Genomic DNA, 22,288 nt, shown 5'->3' with positions numbered 1-22,288 from the left:
TTGCCAACTAGTATATCTCCGAGGCCTATTATGTGGTTTATAGCCAGGGCTGTGACTAAGGTTGTTAGCCTTTAACAATTAACATGGGGACAACTATGTTTCTCTACCAGCCAAACCTCATTTACTGTAAATTCTAATGAAATCAGCTGATAATATGTTGCAATTAATTTTATTCAATTCTGTGCTCACAAAGTCTTTAACTACTTAATCTACCATAGATCTACATAAAAAAAAACCTTGAAGTGACCTCTGTGCACAAGGAACTGGTGATTGGGGTCTTACCTCTTCATGGGCTTGGGTGAGCATTCTCTCTCCAGGTTGGAGGATGTGTGTTTCACATGCATGGCATTGTAGGAAGTATGAGTATAGTCATTTTCATCACTGTAGTCAGGACCGAGTAATGTCCTGGCCCAAGTTCCCATGTCATAAGGAGGAAGTGTTCCTCCAAATTCAGAGGGCAAAAATTCAGGGTGTATTAGTTGGTGAAGGCTGTTTAAATTGTTTCCATGCAGGAAAATCTGGAAAGAAAGAGAAAAACATTAAGCAAGAAAAAAAATCAACTCTGAAACACAACCCAGTATTTAATCTGATACACAATTAAGCAATGACAAATTGGATGTGTTACTGGTGATCATGTTGTTTAAAGAGGCATTCATCCTGAGCCTGAAACTTAGCTGTTATAAAATGGTAATTTATTGCTTGGCAAAGGGATGGAATTAATAGTTGTTAAAATAAAGTTTCTGAACAGATTGGATATTATTTGGCCATAGCCCAAGGTTATACATCTAGCCATCCTTTAATCATACCTACTGATAGCTGGGGCAGTAGGGCAGACCATGTTAAACCCCACCATGCTTCACATTGTTGCTCAGACTTGCTCTTTCTCACAATTGAATGCTTCCCATCCTTTCCAGCCTAAATCAATTTACAACCTCTTCTTACTAAGTTGGTCTCAGGAATACTGCTCATGCTGCTTCTCCTCACTCGCCTCCCAATGATCTCCTCAATTTCTGCTGACCTCTCTTTCTTTTCTCTCCAAGGTGTTCATTTATGCCTTGCATCTCTATGGGAGAGAACATTTGGGGACAGAAGTGGGGTTATCTGACTCCTTTAACATGTTCTGTGGCTCCTGGGATGCTATGGGTGCAAGTAGAAGCGAATCAATTCTTACTCAGCAGAACTGAAAATGGTTATTCTGAGAATGTGCTATAGGAGGCTGTAACGATTTTTGTCTACATAGGGCTATTACCCAAATAAGTTTGTATCTTTTGAGCATACGATGATAATGATAGAAACTGGTCAAAAAGGAAAAAGAAACAACCTGGAGTTGTAATTATTGCCAAACAAATTCACAAAATGCATGATGCATAAAACATTAACTACGATTTTGGAATTTATCTCAAAAGTTGATTTAAACTGTGTATATGTGTATATGGAGATGTCAGTACCCACACTTCATCATGCTGCAGGTTTGAAATAGTTACATATAACACATGACTTACACAGTTAATTAAATATAACAAACAAGTTGCTTCCAAGATCATCAATTAAATACATGTGAATGTACATAACCATAATAAACTATGATGAAATTTAAATCAGTAATTTTCAAAAATGCTTGAATGTAGAATAACTTACTGTAATAAATACTCACTGCCTTATTATCGTGTGCCCATTGACTTACAATTCAATGACATCATGTAAAGACATTGGGGAAAAAAAGCCAAGTGCTGAATTCTTTTTGAATACTATTACACTTAAAATACACTTAAAAATAATGTATTCTGACATTGCAGTTGGGTACAAGTGAATTTTAATGAGAATTATTTCCTTTGAAGAAATTCAGTTATTCTGGCTTTTGCAAAATTCCTTAGAAGGTGCTAAAGTATTTGAAGCATATTTAAGTTAAATACTTCACCAGATGTTTAGCGTATATATTTGTGCAGTATACTTAACATGCTTGGTCCTTAAAGGACAGATGTGCTGTTGAACATGTCCCTTCCTTCTAGATACCTGTGGAATGGAGGCAGAAGCTGGACTCTGTACTTGTGCAGTCCTGTCCTGGGCCCAGAGACACAGAAATTCCCTTCTCTGGCACAGAAGCAAGTGTCCACTGTAGGAGAAATTGCTACTGCCCCATCTAGGATAAAAGATAAATGGAGTAGAAATCCTCTAGCCATACTTCAGTCAGTGTGGGACACCTCTGTCTTTAGTGCTATCCTAACCTCCAGACAGATGACAAAATGTCTCAGAATGCCTCTGCCTGCTGAAGTTGGTGAGTTCTGGTTTCCAGGTCTACACTTGTCTATCCTTTTTACATTCTATTTCAAGGCTCCCTAAGGACCTAGAAGCATACTGCATGGTCTGTCTCACAGAAGCAGAAAGTGGAAGGATGGTTCCAGGGCCTAGAGGAGAGGGGAGGGAGAAGATGATGGTGAAGGGGTACAAAAATTCAGTTAAGTAAGATGAAAAGTTCTAGATCTAATGTAAAATATAGTCACAGTGTCCAACAATACTACTTCGTATACTTCATATTTGCTAGTGGAGTTCACTGGATGTGTTCTTACACCAAAGACAGTTGAAGATGAAGAAATAAACTGGAGAAAAATTCTTAACTATGTAAAGTGATAAATGGGTGACTTGATTATAATAATTTTGCCATGTGTATATACATATGTACTATGTGTATAATATATAATAGATTATTTATAATATATTAAATATAAATTTATTGTATCTTATATATTATATAGTAATATATGTTATTATCCATATTATATATAATATACAACTATCATTATATCTTGATTAATAATATAATCATATATAATATATAAATATTATCATATTGCATGTTATATAATAATATATATTACCACCACATTTTTTTGTCAATTGTGTGGCCTGAACTCTGGGCTGGGCACTGTCCTGGAGCTCTTCAGCTCAAGGCTAGCATGCTTCAACTTGATCCACAGCTCCACTTCAGGCTTTTTTTTTTTCTGTTTATGTGGTGCTGAGGAATTGAACCCAGAGCCTCAGGCATGCAAGGCAAGCACTCTACTACTAAGCCACCTTCCCAGCCTCTACTACCATATTTTATATCATAAATATAGACAAATTTTATTCATCAAACATACCACAGTAAAGCTGGGAGGAAAATTTAAGCCCCAAGTAGAAGGTATGAAGAACTAAAAGTGACCAAGTCTGCTACATGAATGGTATCATGTTATTTGCTTTCACACACCATCTCCTTAAAGTTGCCCCAGCAACTTTGTGATGATGTTAGTTTCTCCTTTTATAAATGAAGAAACTGAGATTTAGAGTAGTTCAAGAATACCAGCTAACCAGAATGCCATGCAAGACCAGCTCCAACTAAAAAGGCTGGTTTCTCAAAAGTTCACTGATGAAATTAAGTTTTAAAGCCTTCCTTCTAAGGCCATTGTTATTTCAGTGCAGAATAAAGTGAATGCGTGGAGCTGGTGATGGTGCTGGCAGTTATTTCCCCAACACTCTCAAGGAGTAACAAAAATCATGAGCATACATTTACACGACAAAACACTAGCTCTGGAAACATTCTATGAACAGGAAGTAGCTTGACACAGTATTTCCCACAAGTATTTACAGCAAAATGGACATCCAGTATTTGATGACTTCAAAGTTTCCTTTGATGTGTCACTGGCACTCTGTAGTCTAAATCTACTAAATTATTGATTAAACAGAGTATTTGCAAACTCTGGCTGAGACTCAAATGTACAACCAATGAGACTCAAATGTACAACTTTTCACTGGCTTCAAAACCAAAGGTAATGAGAGAAAGAGAAGGGGAGGGGGGATGGAGAGAATTTGTAATTCACATGATACATTTGTTTTCCTTACCCGTTTCCTGGTCTTGTCTTTAAGGAATGGCTTGATGAGTGTGTATAGGGCATGAATGTACCAAGGCTGGTTGACAAAGTGGACTCCTCCAAAGCGGGCAGGAAAGCTGTCCTAGGAAGGAAAGAGAAATGCACATTGATTAATAAGTGTGCCAGGTTAGCCAGGACCACAGCACAACACCTTCTCGAGAGTTGACAATTCTTCAGCTTCCAAGTAGATAAAGGACCTAAACACAGGCAGCACCCTAGCTTTGTCTGTTATATCTTCCTCATTCCTCCTCTCATTCTGGCTCCACAATTTGAAAATTGTGCCTAAGTACCTGGCCTGTCTTTTCCAAATCTCAGTAACAGCATCACCTAGATGACACAGACATTTGTGTGGCCTGGATGATGATATTTGGCTAACCAAGGTTCCGGGTCCCAGGGTTCTGGTCACAGGTTTCCCTCTATACTCAGTCTCTGCTCTCTACCCCTGCCTGATAATATTGTTACTACCACTATGACGCTGGCTGTGAAAAGAGGGGCTAAAAACGGATTTGAAAGGATCTTAGGAGATGAAGTGTTCCAAATTTATTAACAATTTAACAATTAACAAGGCTGATATTAGAGTCTTCACACATTGTGAAACTATCTCCTTGCTCTAACTGGGAAGCTCGCAGTCAGCCCCAGTGACAAGATATTGTTGATGGAACAGCTACTAATGCACTCTAATTGAGCCACCTGAGCATCATTTTCATCAGATCCACACATTTTGTGAATGTTAGAAAATAAGAGCATTTAAAAAAAAATGGTTCTGATTTTGGAATCCAGATCAAGGCATGGGCTTATCATGTAGAAGTAAGGAACTTGCTCTGGGTACTAATTTGATCCACAAGGGATCTTGGACATGACATCTATACTTGTCCCACAAGACCAGATCCTGAGCTCCAAAGGAATGTTTTTAGCTGATAGTTTATCTTGGCTAATTGAATTTAAAAAGAAAGATCACGGATGGACCTGGGAAAAATTACATTAAGTAAAGTAAGTCACTCAGAAAGACAAACGACATGTGTTTTCACTCATATGTAGACATTATATCTAAAATCTAAATATTTTGAAAACATATACATGGTCATATATACACAATCAAACTGATCAAAGTATGGCATACTCAGGGATAAATTTCAATAATGTAACTCCTTTGAACAATGAACTGACAGTACAACAAAATGAAGACCAGAAAGCTAAAACATGTGTTATCAGGAGGAGAGAGAACACAAGGAAGACAAATAGAGAAAAGGTGGATGAATGCAGTCATAAAACTCAATGTACATATGTTAAAATGGAACCAAGTAGAATAAGGGAACGGGTAAGGCTGGAATGGATGTTGGGGGAGAATGACAGGAGTGACTTATCAATATGTATTGTAGTCATAAATTGATATGAATTGAAATCGTTTTGTACAACTACTTGAGGATAATACTAAAATAAAACAAAATAAAATTTAGAAAGTGCTATTTGAATGTCCAAGTTTGCTGTCCATTTTCTTGTAACAAACATACTTGTAGAGTGTTAGGCAAGTAAGATGAAAGGAGGGAACCGAGAGTTCAGGCAGCAAGCTGATCCTGTGGGTGTTTGAAATGCTTTACCTTGGTCTTTTTTAGTAACAAGGAAAGAAGGTTATTAACTTTTTTTCAGAAGTCTGAGTCTTCAAGGTCCCTGGAGATCTTCCATATAATGTAGTTTCCAATGCAACTACACTTAAGAGTTGACATTTGAAATTTTTAAATACAACTTTTGCCTCTATTAAGACAATTTACCAAGCAGAAAGTAATTAACTATTCTAAGGCTAGATAATTTCAGTTTAAAAAAATCCCTGTTTGTATAGAGTATTATGTTCTTTTTTTAATCTTATTTTTAAAAGCTTAATGTATACAGGTAGAATGATCATTTGTATATTTGTCAAGTCATCTCTTACTATTTAAAATATGATTTCAGAAGTATAAAAATTTTAATATTATTACCCTTTTATGTGGAGTTCAGAAGCTACAAGTTCTTCGGTTCCTTACAAAGAAAATTAAGAGCATTCTCAAAAGTTTTTCCTTTAAGCCAGGCGCTGGTGGCTCACGCCTGTAATCCTAGCTACTCAGGAGGCTGAGATCTGAGGATCGCAGTTCAAAGCCAGCCCAGGCAGGAGAGACCGTGAGACTCCTATCTCCAATAAACCACCAGAAAACCAGAAGTGGCACTGTAGCTCAAGTGGTAGAGCACTCGCCTTGAGCTGAAGAGCTGGGGGACAGCGCCCAGGCCCAGAGTTCAAGTCCCACAACCGACAAAAAAAAAAAAAGTTTTTCCTTTATATTAACTACTATACAACTAGGGTCATATTTTTACTCCTTTAAACTTTTATTGAGAAATATAATTCATTATAATTCCACATAGTAAATGTGCATTCTGAAATGGAAGAAGAACAGGAATAAAGCATTTATTTATAAAACCAAGGCTTACTCCCTTTTAAAAACAGGACCAATAATATGATTCTTATTTCTACTGATAGCCTGTTGTGCTCTGCAATTTTAGGTAAGTAAAGTGGATGGAAAACGTCTGAATAATACTCAAGAGATGGTAGGCAAAATCACGAGGACAATTTTAACCTCTAAAAAATTCCCAGAGATATGTAATTTTAGTCTATGAGACCTCAGTCATCAAAGATAGCAAAAATCGCTTGCTATTTGTGTCAGAGGAGGTTGAAAGGAAACACAAGAGGGCTTCTAACCCATGAGGGTGCCAAAAAAAGCACTAGGTTCTATTGTCTTCATTCAAGCCAGCTAGTCCCCATGTGCAAATAAATACAGATAAACACAACCATTAGAGTCTAGGATCATTTTTCTTCAGATCCCTTCTACAAAATTCTAATGTAAAGTTCTTTTGTCTAATAAAACAATTCTGTTAAAGCCTAGCTATGTTATATAATGCAGGCCTGTGCACATGCATGTGTGTGTGTGCATGCATGTGTGCACATATGCGTGCTATGCTATGCAGGAAGGAAGACAAGGCAACACAGCCTTCTAGTCAACATCCATCATAGTCGATCTCCTCTGCTGACTACATTAAAATTTCGATAAAGAAGAAGGTGTCAGCCCCATGAGAATCTCCTAGGAAACCATATTATCATATTCCTAGAGGCACAATGCTCAGGGATAGGAGCAGACTTCTCTCTAGCTGGTAGACTTTGATTCAATGGCATGCCACACATTGCTTTTTAAAGTTTGTGGTGACTACACTATAGCTTAACATAAAAAATATACTCTAAGTGCATGAAAATTGCATTATTCTTTACATCTTTATGGCAAGGGGAAATACTGGGGCTTGAACTCAACGCACTATGCTCTTGCTTGGATTTTTCACTCAAGGCTGGTTTTCTACCACTTGAGCCACACCTCACTTCATTTTGCTGACTAATTGGATATAGCAGTCTAATGGACTTTTCTTTCCAAGCTGGCTTTGAACTACTATCCTTGGATCTCATCCTCTTGAATAGCTAGGATACCAGGTATGAGCTACTGGTGCCTGGCTTAATTCTGTATATTTTATGCATTTGTAGATGCAAATATGGCTTCATTCTGAAGCATAAACACCATAAAACCATAGATGTATCCATATCATCAGTTCACTTTAACTTAATGTTATTGTTTATTCATATTTAAGAAAAGTCCAGGGCTGGGAAGATGGCTCAGTGGTAGAGTGCTTGCCTCACATGCATGACGCCCTGGGTTCAATTCTTCAGTACCACATAAGCAGAAAAAGCTGAAAGTGGCACTGTGGTAGAGCACTAGCCTTGAGCTGAAGAGCTCAGGGACAGTGCCCAGGCCCAGAGCTCAGGCCTCATGACCAAAAAAGAAGAAAAAAGAAAAGTCTAAAGCAGATAAAAAACCATTATTTGAAAAATTAGAAGACAAGACAGAAAGAAAAAAAGCAAAGCAAATACAACTTCTCTGCTAAAGACAGGCTTATAATATTTTCTCTCATTCAGAGTAGGTTATGAACAAACAATCCTTGCTTTCTTACTCTTTAAAATTACAAAGATTGGGCTGGGAATATGGCTTAATGGTAACGTGCTAGCTTAGCATGCATGAAGTCCTGGGTTCAATTTCTCAGTACCACTGAAACCGAAAAAGCCAGGAATGGCTCTGGGGCTCAAGTGGTACAGTGCTATCGTAGAGCAAATAAGAAGCTCAGGATCGTTCCCAGGCTCTAAAATGGAGGAGGAGGAGGAGGAGGGGGAGGGGGAGGAGGAGGGGGAGGGGGAGGAGGAGGAGGAGGGGGAGGAGGAGGAGGAGGAGGGGGGGAGGAGGAGGAGGAGGGGGGAGGAGGAGGAGGAGGGGGGAGGTGGAGGAGGAGGAGGAGGAGGAGGAGGAGGAGGAGGAGGAGGAGGAGGAGGAGGAGGAGGAGGAGGAAGAAATATTATAAAGATTGAATTGGTGTAAGTGGAAGAAGAAGAGGAAGAAGAAAAAGAAAAAATATTATAAAGATTGAACTAGTGTAAGTGGTGCACATCTGTAATCCTACCTACTCAGAAGGCTGAGATCTGAAGATCACAGTTTGAAGTCAGCCCAGGCATTGATCATCACAAAAAAAAAAAAAGCCAAAACTTGAGTTGTGGCTCAAGTGGTAGAGTGATAGCCTTGAGCAAAACAAAATGTTGAGGGACCGTGCCCATGTTTGAGTTCAAGCCCTAGGACTGGCACACACACACAGACACTTGTGAAGATTGAGTTCTTGCTGACACTAAATGCTGTGTCCTGAGCCCCATAGTCAGGGCTGCCACTTTCTCCATCCAGAGCAAGGCTCTAGCCACAGCATAAGGTTATTGCTTGGAAGAGTCACAGCTTAGCTCAGAACTTGAACTCTAACTTGTCACAAGCTGAACATCTGCTTGACTTTTAGGGGCTTAGGAAGTAGAGTACCATCGTCTGCTTAGTAAAAGGAGGACCAAGCAGACACTGGTGACTTACACCTGTAATTCTAGCTACTCAGATGGCTAAGGATCAAGGTTTGAAACTAGACTGGACAGGAAAGCCCACGAAACTCTTACGTCCAATTAACCACCAAAAAGTTGGAAGTGGTTCAAATGACAGAGTGCCAGCCTTGAGCAAAAAAACTAAAAGGACAGTATTCAGGCTCTGAGTTCAAGCCCCAGTACTGGCATGCATGCACACACACACACACACACACACACATTCACACACACACACACACACACACACACACATTCACACACACACACACACACACACACACGAAACCTGTAGCATAACACTATCCCCTTCCTTTTCTTTCTCTTCTTTTTTCCTTTCTTATAAGAACCATTTTTCTTAAAAAAAAATTTGGGCTTAATACCTAGTCATTGACAGTCTACTTGTGTCTAACTTAATGCTAGTGATACACTGTTGCTGTGGCTTGAATATGATGTTTCCCTCCAAAACTTGTTGAACTTTAATTCCCATTGTGAGTCATTGCAAGGGTGGAAACTTAAAATCCAACTATGATGTTTAGAAGTAGGGCAATTTAGGGAGGTTAATAGGATTAGGTAATGTCATCAGAGTAGAGCCCCTATGGTTGTAAGCAAGAACTCAAGTAAGAGTTTAGAATCCTAGACCAGAGCTACCAGTTAAAATAAACCTCTTTTCTTGACAGCCTACTCAGTATTGTGTTGTGAGTAACAGGAAACAGATAAAATATTAAATGACACAAACATATAGTAACATTGTAGTGACAAAAACAGAAAAATGTAATTACATGTTTCTTTCTTGTCTTGCATTCTTCCCCAAACCATTAGTTCACACTTCAAACCTCCTGAATGTAGTATCTATTTATTAGTGTGTCTTACATGACAAACACTGGGTTATACTGCAGGACCCAGACTTGCCAGAAATAGACACTGACCATAGCTCTTGTGATTTTAACCCCTTCACTTGCCTTCTCTCACTAAGTGCCAGGTATGCTCTTTTCTGAAGATGTAGCTTTCATTTTATGGTAATCTCAATTTAAAGTGGTAACCTTGAACTAGGAAGCTCTTACACCCCAGATAAGCAGAAAATTTTGCATTCTCAATAACTTACTGTTGGATTATTGCAGTTCGGCACACTACCTCTCAAGTAGTGAAGACTAACTCTACCCAATTTTTACACTCTTATTTAAGGCTGTTTTGTTTTCTTCTTTGCCTGATGTAGTATATTTTTTCTTTGCCAGTCCTGAGGCTTGAACTCAGGTCCTGGGCATTGTCCCTGAGCTTCTTTTGCTCAAGGATAACACTACCACTTGAACCACAGCGCCACTTCTGGCTTTTTTTGTTTATATGTTACTGAGGAATCAAACCCAGGTCTTCATGCATGCTAGGCAAGCATTCTACCACTAAGCCACATTATCAGCCCTGATGTAGTATTTTTTGGGGTGGGGGTCCGGTCTGGGCCTGGGTGCTGTCCTTCAGCTCTTCAGCTCAAGGCTAGCACTCTACCCCTTGAGCCACAGCACTACTTCTGGCTTTTTTTTTTTCTATTTATGTGGTGCTGAGGAATCGAACCCAGGGCCTCAAGCATGCAAGGTGAGCACTCTACCACTGAGCCACCTTCCCAGCCCCTGATGTAGTATTTTTGTTGTATCTTTTTTCTTTTAAATGTGCCAGTTCTCAGGCTTGAACTCAGAGCCCAGGCAGTGTCTCTGAACTTCATCATTCAACGCTAGTACTCTACCACTTGAGCCACACCTCTATTTCCAGCTAGTTTTGGTAGTTCATTGAAGAAAAGAGTCTCACAGGCTTTCCTGCCTGGGATGACTTCAAACCATGATTCCCATTTCTCAGCTTCCTGAATGGCGAAGATTATAGGCATGAGCCATAGCCACCCAGCTATATATTTTTTGTTTGTTTGTTTATTTTTAAATGAACATTACTCTCTCCATTGAGATTTTCAGTTGAAAGCAAGAGCCCAGGTTCAGAAGCAAGGTATCCCTTGGAGGAGTTATCTCAGACCTTCTTCTCTAATGAAAGAATTCTGCATGTACAGTGGTAACCTAAGATCCTTGCAGGTGTATTTCAAGAAGTTATTATACAGTGTAATCATAAAATTTCTGATTCTGATTATATGAAGTGGACATCCTTTTTCCTCATTTATCTGGCTAACCATAAGTAAGCCCTGACATGGTGTAGAAGACTCTGGAGATGAGCGTAAGAAAGCAGAGCAGCTAGGGAACTCTTCATGAGTGAAGTAAACTGCAATGATATATACAATGAATAATAACAATAAACTGGACAGTGGCAAAATTTAAAACTTCTGCTCTATGAAAGTTTATGTGAAGTGGATGAAAACAGAAACTAAAGACTGGGAGAAAATTCTGGCCAATCACATATTTAACCAACAACTAGTACCTAACATATATACTGAGTTCCAAACCACAAAAGTATTGAAACAAACAACCCAACCAGAATATAGGCAAAAGACAGGCAGGGATATTATGCCAAGAAAATATATAAATGCTAAATAAGTACATGATAAGAAGTCCCCTTAGTGATATAACCATTAGGGAAATGCAAATCAAAACCACTGTGAAATATTATATTACAAACCTGTCAGAGCGGCTTGTAAAACAGTAACAAGTCCAAGTGCTGGTGAGGCTCTAGGGACACTGTGTTACTCATACATGGATGGGGATACAATACAGTAGAGAAAATGTAAAGACGAGTTTGCAATTTCTAAAGGCACTAAGCATACAATCCTGCCAGTTCACCCTGAACATTTATGTCAGAGAAATGAAAGCTTATATTCACACAAAAATGGATGTTCACAGCATCTTTATTTATAATAGCAAGAATGTGGAAATAGTCCATCTATCCATACTATGGAATTCTATCAAGCAATAAGAGGAAAAAAATTACTGAAACTTACAACAACTTGGGAGGTGGGCTGTCTGGAATATTTTGCTCAATAAAAAAAAGCAAATCTCCAAAATGCATGATTTTGTTTCATTATATCCTTGAAATTAAGAAAATAGAAACAATAGAATAGTGTCTGTCAGATATTAAGGCATGGGTAGAGGTTGAATGAAGTAGATGTTGCTAATAAAGACTTGAATGTATTATTATCATTATTATTTGTATATGTGTAACTTGAACTGTCCTGGTGGTCACTGGATGGTCTATATCTTGAAATACAAAAGAAAGAATATTAAAGATCAAGGTAGACCTTAAGACACAGATGAGTTTCTGGATATTCTATCTGAATGACTCCCTTATATCTTCTTTGGAAGTCATGACTAGTATTAAGTGATTCTTGCAATCTATTAGAGGTATACTTCATTATGAATGGACATGTGGAATTTCCACAGTGGAAATGTGCAAGGATCTCTCAGCTATCTTCTTTTGTGTATGTGATCAGAAGTTAGGGACCACAGGAAAAGGATCTCCTCTCTTTTCTTGTCAATCAGGAAAAGATGTTCCTGGTAAGAGTGGCTATACACTAGCCTTGAGCTGAAGAGCTAGGGACAGCACCCAGGCCCAGAGTTCAGGTCCCACAACCGGACCTCCCCCCGCCCAAAAAAAGAGTGGCTCTATATCCTGCCAAATAATCATGAAGTACTTATTAGTGTTGTTTTCTGAAATTTGTAATGATTGTACGATAACATACTTTATAATAGAAGTCAACACATTTCAACTTAAAATCTCATGACTGTGGGAGCCTTGGGGAGTTTCTTTAATATTGGCTGCCTTCTCTAAGCCTTAACTCTCCTCACTTTTTCCTACTGCTCTGTTGGGAAATTAAGAATAGGACCCACTGAAGTTCTCAAAACTAATGCACTAGCCAGGCTAGGGAGGCTGGGAGCTGAGGATTGAAGTTCAAAGCCAACATGGGCAGAAAAGTCCATCAGAGTCTCATCTCCAATTGATCACATCTCCCCCCCAAAAAGTCAGAAGTAGAGCTGTGGCTCAAGTAATAGAGCACTAGACTTGAGCAAAAAGGCTCAGCTACAGCAACCAGGCCCTGAGTTCAAGCCCTTGGGCTAGCCAGTTCACATGCAGGTGTGTGTGCATAAACATATATGCACAAATAATAATAACGTAACAATAATACTAATAATGAACTTACCTTGTCTCCCAAGATTTCTGTGAAGAAGCAAAGACAAAGAGCTGACTTCCAAACCTGTGGCTTCTAAGACACTCAGACCTGAGTGTCTTTCAGGCCTGGCAGAAGCAACCATTCATTCAAATACTGCATGTATGTAGACATGCAAGCACACTATTGCAATAATAAAATGAGGCTTTATTTATTCTGCTCATGTATGTCCTAACAATGACATCCATTTCTCACTTTGAAGCAGGAAAACTTAAAAAACATCTGAGCAGCATAAATGGTGCAAAGGAGCCTTTTAAAAGCACTACATTTCACGGAGATGGTTTTCTTGGATACCATGTAGCAATCATTAGAATGGAAGTCACATAAACAACTATGTGTAATGAAATAGAGAGTTCATACACCAAATGTTCTCTCTGTCTCCCTCCTCCTTTCACTCCCTCCTTTCTTCCTTTTGCTACCCTTCTCTCTCTCCCTCTCATCCCTTTACCTCTCTTTTTATCTCTCTTCCTTTCTCACTTCCTCCCTCATTCCTCATCCCCTTCTGTATGTGTGTATATTTGATATAGATATCAGTAGCAAGAATGAGAGAGAAGAGACAGAGAACCTGCTCATTAGTGAAAATAGTGGTATCTGCATCTGATTATTAACTATGGGTTTTCTTAGAATAAATTCTCCTAGGAGACAGTACAGGCCTCTAAAAAGCTGTACTAATTTAGTACTAATTTAGAGAGAGGAAGAGAGATAAAAAGAAGAGAAGGGGACAGGGATGAAAGAGGGAGAGAGAGGGGTGAGAAAGGGAAAAGAGGGAGAGAGTGAAGAAAGGAAGGAGACAGAACATTTGGTCTTGAGATTCTGAGAGGGTTGGGTTGGTTTTTCTTTTTCTTTTTGTCTTTTTTTTTTAGGTTCGTATCTACTTATGCCAGGGAATAAAGTTTTTTCTAGATCTTAGAACAGTAATACATTTTTTTTTTGTAATTCTCCTAGTGAGCAAAACTGACCTTATGCCAAAGTGGCTTAGGCAGCTGATCAAGCTCAGAACTTGGAGGCAATTTTCTGAACAATAGTCCTTGAGTGTCCCTTTCATATTCAATTCTGTTCAACAGTTCAATAAGCAATAGGGAGCGCTTCTTTTAGATTAAATGCAGGCTATGCAGGTTTTATGTATTGGTTCAATCAGTTCATTGTCCAGTGGAAGAGACAGAGAGATGACAATGTTTGAAGGGAAGACAGTGTTCAGAATTTAGATTCTATGATATGTGGCAGTTCCTTAAGGAATATCTAATAAATAGCTCAGATAACCAGATGCAAGATCAGGGAAAGTCTCAGAGACAAATACAAAAGCCTCATAAAAGATGTAGGAAAAGGCTTGATGGTGAACAAATGCATGTGGCTATGCTGGAGAGCCTTTAAGACTTAATCTGCCATCAGGAGTCTCTACAGTTTACTTGTTCTGAATTTTCCCAAGATTAAGCTTATCGATATCTATAAAAGACATCTATTTAAGGGGGAGAATGTAAAAAGAGAGGGAGAGGAGGAACAAAAGAAGAGGGGAAGAAGAAAGAAAAATAGCTGGAAAATGCTTTGTGCATGACTGTTGATCTTTTCTAGGGCAGCAGAAATCATAACTAATGTAAAGACTGTCTTAAAAGTGGTATCTGCCTAACGCAAGGTAAGCAATGCATCAGTACAGGAAAACTGAAATAATCTCAATTGCTTCTTTCACTTCTCATTTAATAAAGCTCCACATAGCAGAAGTGCAACCTTTCATGGCTCTCATCAGGATAGGAAACTTGCTTAATGACTGGTGAGATGACCAGGAATATGAGTGCTTCTAGGTCTAGGATGTAAAAAGAGTAGAATGAAAATCCATTCAGCCTGGTGACTCTGAATCAGCAGAATGGCGCTCAAGCAAGAGAAACTTCATTTACCATAAAAATCATTTCCAGCATCTCTAACCACAATAGCCTAAAGGAAGGTTTCTCTTTGACTATTAAATAGCAAATACATTATGGTGAGTACAAAATACTTCATCTTCATTGAAGTTTCCCAAAGGGCCCCTAAGTGGTAAATAGATGATTGCTGCTTGTTATTTAAAAGCCAGTTCCCTTGAATCACTGATTCACAGAGGAAATCGATGCCAGTGCAGACAATGGAATTCCTATGATTCACCCTGCCAGTTAAGGCTCAAGCTCACAGTCACAGTGTCTTTTAAAAGAGGCATTGCAGAAGAAATTTAGTAGTCACTCCATGTAAAACTTTTGGGAAAATGTCTAATTTTGAATTATCCATAAAAATGTCTTTGTTCTGAAGTAAGCTTGCAATAAGCAAGTGTGGCTACATTACAGTCTTAATAGATATAATTTTAGAGAAAAATTACTATCAGATGTTTGATAGTTCACAATTATTGGGCATTTAGTATACACATTTATGTGGAAAAACTTGTAACACTCATGATAGTATCAGGAAGTACCATTATTAGATGATACAACTTTCCCACATGAGGACACATGGTCTCCACTTTGTGTGGTTAAAACCTTGCTTAAGGACCATGTGTGATGGCCTGTGTCTTTAATCCTAGCATTTAGGAAGCTGTAGCAGGAGGAAAGAGGCCTTTGAGGTCAGCTTGGCCTACTTAGTGAGACCATGTCTCAAAACAAAGAGACAGCTGTCTAAGTTTGCACATCAGTGAAGAAGTGGATGTTCTAGCTTTAGTTTTCTACAAGTGATTAACCAGTTTTGCCAGCACTATTTACCGAAGAGGCTGTCTTTCTTCCATTGTATTTTTAGCTCCCTTATCGAAGATTAGATGGCTATAGGTCTGTGGGTTCATTTCTGGTTTTTCTATCCTATTCCATTGGTCTTAAGGTCTGTTCTTGTGCCAGTACAAAGCTGTTTTTATTACTATGGCTTTGTTGTAGAGTTTGAAATTTGGTATTGATAGTCCTCCAGCACTGTTATTACTGTTAAGGATGATTTTTGCTATTTAGGGTCTTTTATTGTTCCATATGAATTTTTGCATTGCCTCTTCTATTTCCTTGAAGAATGAAGTTGGAATTTTGATAGGTATCACATTGAATTTGTAGATAGCCTTGGGAAGTATTGCCATTTTTACGATGTTGATCCTTCCAATCCAGTAGTCTGGGAGGTTTTTCCACTTTCTAAATTCTGTTTTGATTTCCTTTTTCAGGTTTTCAAAGTTTTCATCATAGAGATCCTTCACTTCTTTGGTTAAGTCAATTCCTAGGTATTTTATTTTTTGTGGGGCTATTACGAATGTTACTATGTTTATTGGAGCATTATTTACCATAGCTAAGATATGGAACCAACCCAGATGCCCCTCAGTAGATGAATGGATCAAGAAACTGTGGTATATATACACAATGGAATTCTATGCCTCCATCAGAAAAAATGAGATTGTCCCATTTGTTAAGAAATGGAAAGACTTGGAAAATAATACACTAAGTGAAGTAAGCCAGGCCCAAAGAAACATAGGTCCCATGGTTTCCCTTATTTGCAAAAACTAGTATATGTCTGAAACAAGCAGAAATGGTCAGATAAGTTGATATTAGGCAAAATTAACCCCAAGATAAGGACTCAAATGTTTTTTCTTTCTTGCTAGTGTTTCTAACATATTTATATGATATTTCTTTGTTGCTTTGTATGTCCCTCCCCCACGGTATAACCCCTGTTTTCACTGTATTTGATGTTGGTATAATTTGTGGAGGGGAAGGAAAAAAAATTGTTTAAGTAGGGATACAGGTGGACCCACTGCAACAATGAGATGTACAAGTCGTTATGTTGAAAAACAAACTTTACAACTTTGGCGGGGGCGGGGGAGGGTACAACAGGGGGTGGGGGGTGGGAAGGGATGGTAATGGTAAGGGGAAACAAAGGAGGAGGCAACAATGCTTGATAAGAAATGTATTCATTTCCTTGCTCATGTAATTGAACCCCTCTGTATGGTATTTTCACAGTTAAAAAAAGTGGGGGGCTGGGAAGGTGGCTCAGTGGTAAAGCACTTGCCTTGCATGCATGAGGCCCTGGGTTCCATTCCCCAGCACCACATAAGCAAAAAGAAAAAAAGCCGGAAGTGGCGCTGTGGCTCAAGTGGTAGAATGCTAGCCTTGAGCTGAAGAGCTGAGGGACAGCTCCGAGGCCCAGAGTTCAGGCCCCACGACCAGACCCCCCCACAAAAAAAGTGGATGTTCAACCTCCTTGGCCATAACAGAAATGACTCTTTTTTTTTTTTTTTTTTTTTTTTTTGGTCCGGTCGTGGGGCCTGAACTCTGGGCCTGGGTGCTGTCCCTCAGCTCTTCAGCACTCTACCACTTGAGCCACAGCACCACTTCCGGCTTTTTTCTTATGTGGTGCTGAGCAATCGAACCCAGTGCCTCAAGCATGCAAAGGCAAGTGCTCTACCACTGAGCCACCTTCCCAGTCCCGGCCATAACAGAAATGAAAATCAAAACAACATTGAGGTCCCATCCCACTGCAGTCAGAATGGCCATCATCAAGAATATGGATGGCAACAGATGCTATGGAAAATTCAGGGGAAATACATTGTTGGTGGGAAGGTCTACGATAACCACTAGGGAATTCAGTACAGAGACTTCTCAAAAGAAAAAAACAACCAAACAACTAAACATAGAGTTACCTTATGATCCAGTGATAAAACTCTTGGGCATTTATTTATCTGCCCAAAGATGCACATAAGGTTACAACAAAGGCACTTGCATATTTATATTTGTTGGAGCACTGTTCACAAGAGTCAAATTACAGAAACAGCCCAGATATTCAACAACAGATGAATGGATTAGAAAGGTATTTGCCTAAATGCTAAAGGATCCCTATTTCAAGGCCCTGACTCTTTTACCTCCTACTAAATGCAAGTATTTTTCATCCATGCTTTTGTTGATTTTCAAGTTAATTATCTTTAGTGACTTTTAAATATCTTCTCTTCTTCCTCCTCCTTCTTGATCTTAGTGCTGATGCTTTCTAGATAGGCCCTTTACTACAAGCCACCCCTCAGGTCCTATATGCTTCAATGTTTTTCTGGTATCATCTTGGGTTTTTTGTCCAGGGCTGGCCTCATACTTACTATATTCCTCCTGTCTATAGCCTCTCTCATAGCTGGGATAAGAGAGGGATAATCACCATGAGATTGGGATTCTTCTAATCTCTGCCTCTTAAGTAGCTGTGGTTACAGGCTTGAGCCACCACACCTGGTAAATATTTCTTCTTGACATTCAACTTTTAGTTTGGCTTTCAGATTTTGATGCCAGTTTCTTCATTGGTATACTCTGTACTTCTTAAGAAATCTACCTGAAATTTAATTAAAATCCTCTAATCAGGTAGGAGGTGTTCAACCACTCTGGAAAGTAGTATGGAGGTTCCTCTCTATGACCCAGCAATCCCTCTCTGGGTATTTATCCAATTGACCACAAACCAGGTCACACTACAGTCACCAGCACAACCATGTTCATTTGTAGCATTGTTTATCATAGCCAAGATATGGAATCAACCCAGATGCCCTTCAGTAGATGAATGGATCAAGTAAATGTGATATATATATGTATACATATATATGTATACATATATAGATACACACAATGGAATTGTATTAATCAGAAAGAATGACATTGCCTTTTTCATAAGGAAATGGAAGACATGGAAAAAATTATATTAAACGAAGTAAGCCAGACCCAAAGAAACACAGGTTGCATGGTTTATAATAATTAGAATGTGCCTATAAATGTACAAGTAAATCTAATGGATAGTTAAAGACAAAATAATTATATTTGGAAATGATAAATTAAACAGGACTCTAAACATTCACACAGTGAGACCAAAAGAGGATATTCTTAGGAGAGTGTTACAAGGGTTCAATAGCTATGTTCATATGATCATAAAAAATGATGCTTATCAAAATAAATTCCAAGTAATGGAAACAAGAGTTTTTTTTTTTTAATTTTACTTTTGGTGGTTGTTTTGTCCCCTCCCTTTGTCACTGTTTTTGATTCATGTACCTCTTGTTTATCTGAATTAGGGAGAAGGGGAAGCACAGAAATGGTGGGACAAAGAGTGAACTAATTCAGCAGTGATACTCAGTAGACAGTATGTTGGAAATGAACTGTACAACTTGGGGGGAGCGGAGTTGGAAGGGAAAAAATCTGGGAGAACATGAAAGAGGGAGTGACACTTTACAAAAAGAAATGTACTCAATAGTTGATTTATTTAACTGTAACCCCTCTGTATATCACCTTAACAATAAAAAAAATCCTCTAGTGATTTCTCATTACTTTTACATTAAGCCTATAATTTCATGAAGGATTTGGAAGCTTCTTATGATTTGACCTTGCTTTACTTCAGTTTTGTGTCCTACAACCACATCCCTAACCTCCACATTCCTATCAGATTTTCTGAGTCCTGACCAAGTTGATCTATGCACTGGCTGCTTGCTTTCCTGGAAAGCACTTCCTCCTTGTAGCCCATCTCAGATTCAAGCCTGGTCCAGAGGTCTTATCTTCCCAGTGTCCCCTCCTAACTCAAGCTACAGAGTTAAATAAATATTTCCAGTGAGATGAGACAAGATAAGATAGAATGAAATACAATAAATAAAACAAAGTCAACCAATCAACCAAAAAGCCCCCATAATCTGCTTCTTAGCATGTAACTACTTTCATGAGCATTTGAACAGTTTTTCTCATTGGAAGAATGCCTTACATTGATAGTTAAAAACAAAACAAATTAAATAGGATAGAAATTATTGAAGAGAAAATAACAGCCAATAGAACTCATTAAATTTTAAATTCTACTGTTTGTTCTTTTAACTCAGCTACGAGAATGTTTATAAACTCAGGGGAGGAGAGAGAGAGAATATTATTTCCAATGACATTAGATACTTTCCATTAACAAAAATTTACCAATCCTATTACAACATACTTTGGGAAAAGTGTTTTATTTTCTGTTTTTTATTAATAAGTTTTTTTATTGTGAAAATACCATACAGAGGGGTTACAATTCTGTTTTTTTATTAGTAACACAAATTCTCCAAAGAATTTAATATTTTATACTAGCACAAGAATAGTATTTGTTGGAAGTTACACCATTGAGCTATTCTATTTTTGATTACAGAATTAGCTGTTATATTTTTCCCTTATTTGCAATAACTAGTATATGTCTGAGTCAAGCAGAAAAGGTCAGATAAGTTGATGCTAGGGGAATGAAACCCAAGATAAGTATTCAAATGTTTTTTGTTTTGTTTTCCTTTCATGCAATTGTTTCTAACATATTTATGAGATGATTTCTATGTTGCTTTGTACATCCCTCCCCCATGGTATAACCCATGCTTTCACTGTATTTGATGTTGGTATAATTTGTGGAGGGAAAGGGAAAAAATAAATTGCTTAACTAGAGATACAGGTGGACCCATTGCAACAATGAGATGTACAAGTTGTTATGTCAAAAAATGAACTTTACAACTTTGTGCGGGGGGATGATCGGGTGAGGGGAGAGGGGAGTATGGGAAGGGATGGGAAGGGGAAACAAAGAGGAGGCAACAATGCTTGATAAGAAATGTACTCATTTTATTATCTTGCCCATGTACTTGTAACTCCTCTGTACGGTATTCTCACAAGAAAAAAAAAAGAAAAAAAAAGAAAGTACTTTAAGACATAGTGATTCCTCTGTTGAATATAATCAGCAGAGAGAGCAGCTGTAAAGAGGAATGAGGGTTTTTAAGTGTAATTCAGATGTGTGCTGGCCACAAACCATTCATGAAGCACTTACTTAAGAAAAAAGAGAAATCTATTCCTTAAAGGAATACATTCTCCATCAGCATCTGTGTGTGTGTGTGTGTGTGTGTGTGTGTGTGTGTGTGTCCTAAGACAATTTGTGGAATGTAATAATACTCAATAAATCATTTAAAAATCATTATAATGATTCAGTTTTGATGATACCTTGTATCTCAAGAATATAAAATATGATTTATTGTATATGGTACAATAAATTAAGTTTATTATTAAACATAAGAGGATTTACATTATAGCCCAAAGCATATGATTAATTTAGAATACAAAAACATTTTGAAATGTGAAAGCACTAGAAATGGAGCTGTGGCTCAAAGTGGTAATGCACTAGCTTTTAGCAAAAGAACTCCAGGGCAGTGCTCAGGCCCTGAGTTCAAGACCCCATGACTGACCAAAAAAAGTGTGAAAGCAATCTATACAGAAGACGACTGTGTGAATGACACAAACTCATTAATCTGGAGTTCATAATAATTTCTGTATTAGAAAATTGACAGGTGAACTACTGGTTAATTTGGTCTTTTAGCTAAAATACATTTACTAAGCACCAGAATGGCAATATATTTGTAGGATTCTGAAAAACTATGTCATCACTGTTTGAACCATTGAACATTAGAAAGGCTCGAAATTTTCTAGATCACTTGACTATATTACTTATAGGACTATCCAGCCTAGCTTCTACTACAGTTAGCCTCTGGGTGTCTTTCAGATGAAAATGGAGAAACTGTTAGACAGATATACCACATGTGGGTCCATCTTGACCACAGTTACTGAGGCTTCTAGCATAGAAAAATAGGAGTGGTTTTTCATGGATATATTGACTGGCTTCTCACATTTATGGTGCAGAACTCCATCAATTCTCTATCTATCTAATGTATACTGTTAGTTGTAGCTAGGGGGTTACACTATAGTCAACTATGGTTCACTTACACAAAACTAAACTGCCCAGAAAAGGACACTTATGATTATTGAACAATTAAAATGTGTCTTGTCCAAACTGAAGTGTATTTGTAAATGAAAATGGCCACTGAATTTTTAAAAGCTGGTCCAAAAAATTAAACTATCCCTTTAATATTGGAAAAAAATTATTACACATCAAAATGGCAATCTTTTGGTACAGGTTAAATATATTCTCCCTCCTTCTAAAAAATTTAGTTATGCTTTTCTTCGGAATGACCTAGAAAAGGAGAGTAGCTCAGTTGAAGACAACTTGACTTTGTGAAAAAGACAAAGAATGAAATCACAGGAGGTGAAGGGGAAGGAGTGCCTATCTCCTATTGACATTTTACAACTTATTATGGTTGGGGAAAAATTGTGAGACTCAGGTTTGAAATTGTGAATCTAAAAGCTGATTTACCCCTTCAGTCATTCTGAAATAATAACATTCTTTTATTTTTATTATCTTTAAGTAGTTATACAAAGAGACTAAGTTTAACATGTCAATATATGAGTATAGTTCATCTTAATCAATGTCACCCCTTTTATTGTTCTCCCATTTGTT

At 38.1% G+C, this 22,288-nt stretch overlaps 1 protein-coding gene across 3 annotated transcripts in view; it reads right to left on the bottom strand.

Annotated features, from left to right (window-relative positions):
* Positions 1 to 22,288, bottom strand: part of Clvs1 (clavesin 1) — a 169,471-nt gene that overhangs the window by 24,587 nt on the left and 122,596 nt on the right. For all 3 annotated transcript variants that reach the window (XM_069990793.1, XM_069990794.1, XM_069990795.1), the window contains exons 4-5: positions 3,877 to 3,987; positions 283 to 518 (exon numbers count right to left, since the gene is read on the bottom strand). In XM_069990793.1, the coding sequence (XP_069846894.1) occupies positions 283 to 518; positions 3,877 to 3,987 (347 nt within the window). The remainder of the gene's footprint in view (positions 1 to 282; positions 519 to 3,876; positions 3,988 to 22,288) is intronic.

The sequence above is a fragment of the Dipodomys merriami genome, unplaced genomic scaffold (genome assembly GCF_024711535.1).
Source record: "Dipodomys merriami isolate MVZ:Mamm:240054 unplaced genomic scaffold, mDipMer1.0.p SCAF_4, whole genome shotgun sequence".
NCBI lineage: Eukaryota > Metazoa > Chordata > Mammalia > Rodentia > Heteromyidae > Dipodomys > Dipodomys merriami.
The sequence above is the reverse complement of the archived record's forward strand: the minus strand, read 5'-3'. Positions and strand labels throughout refer to the sequence as shown.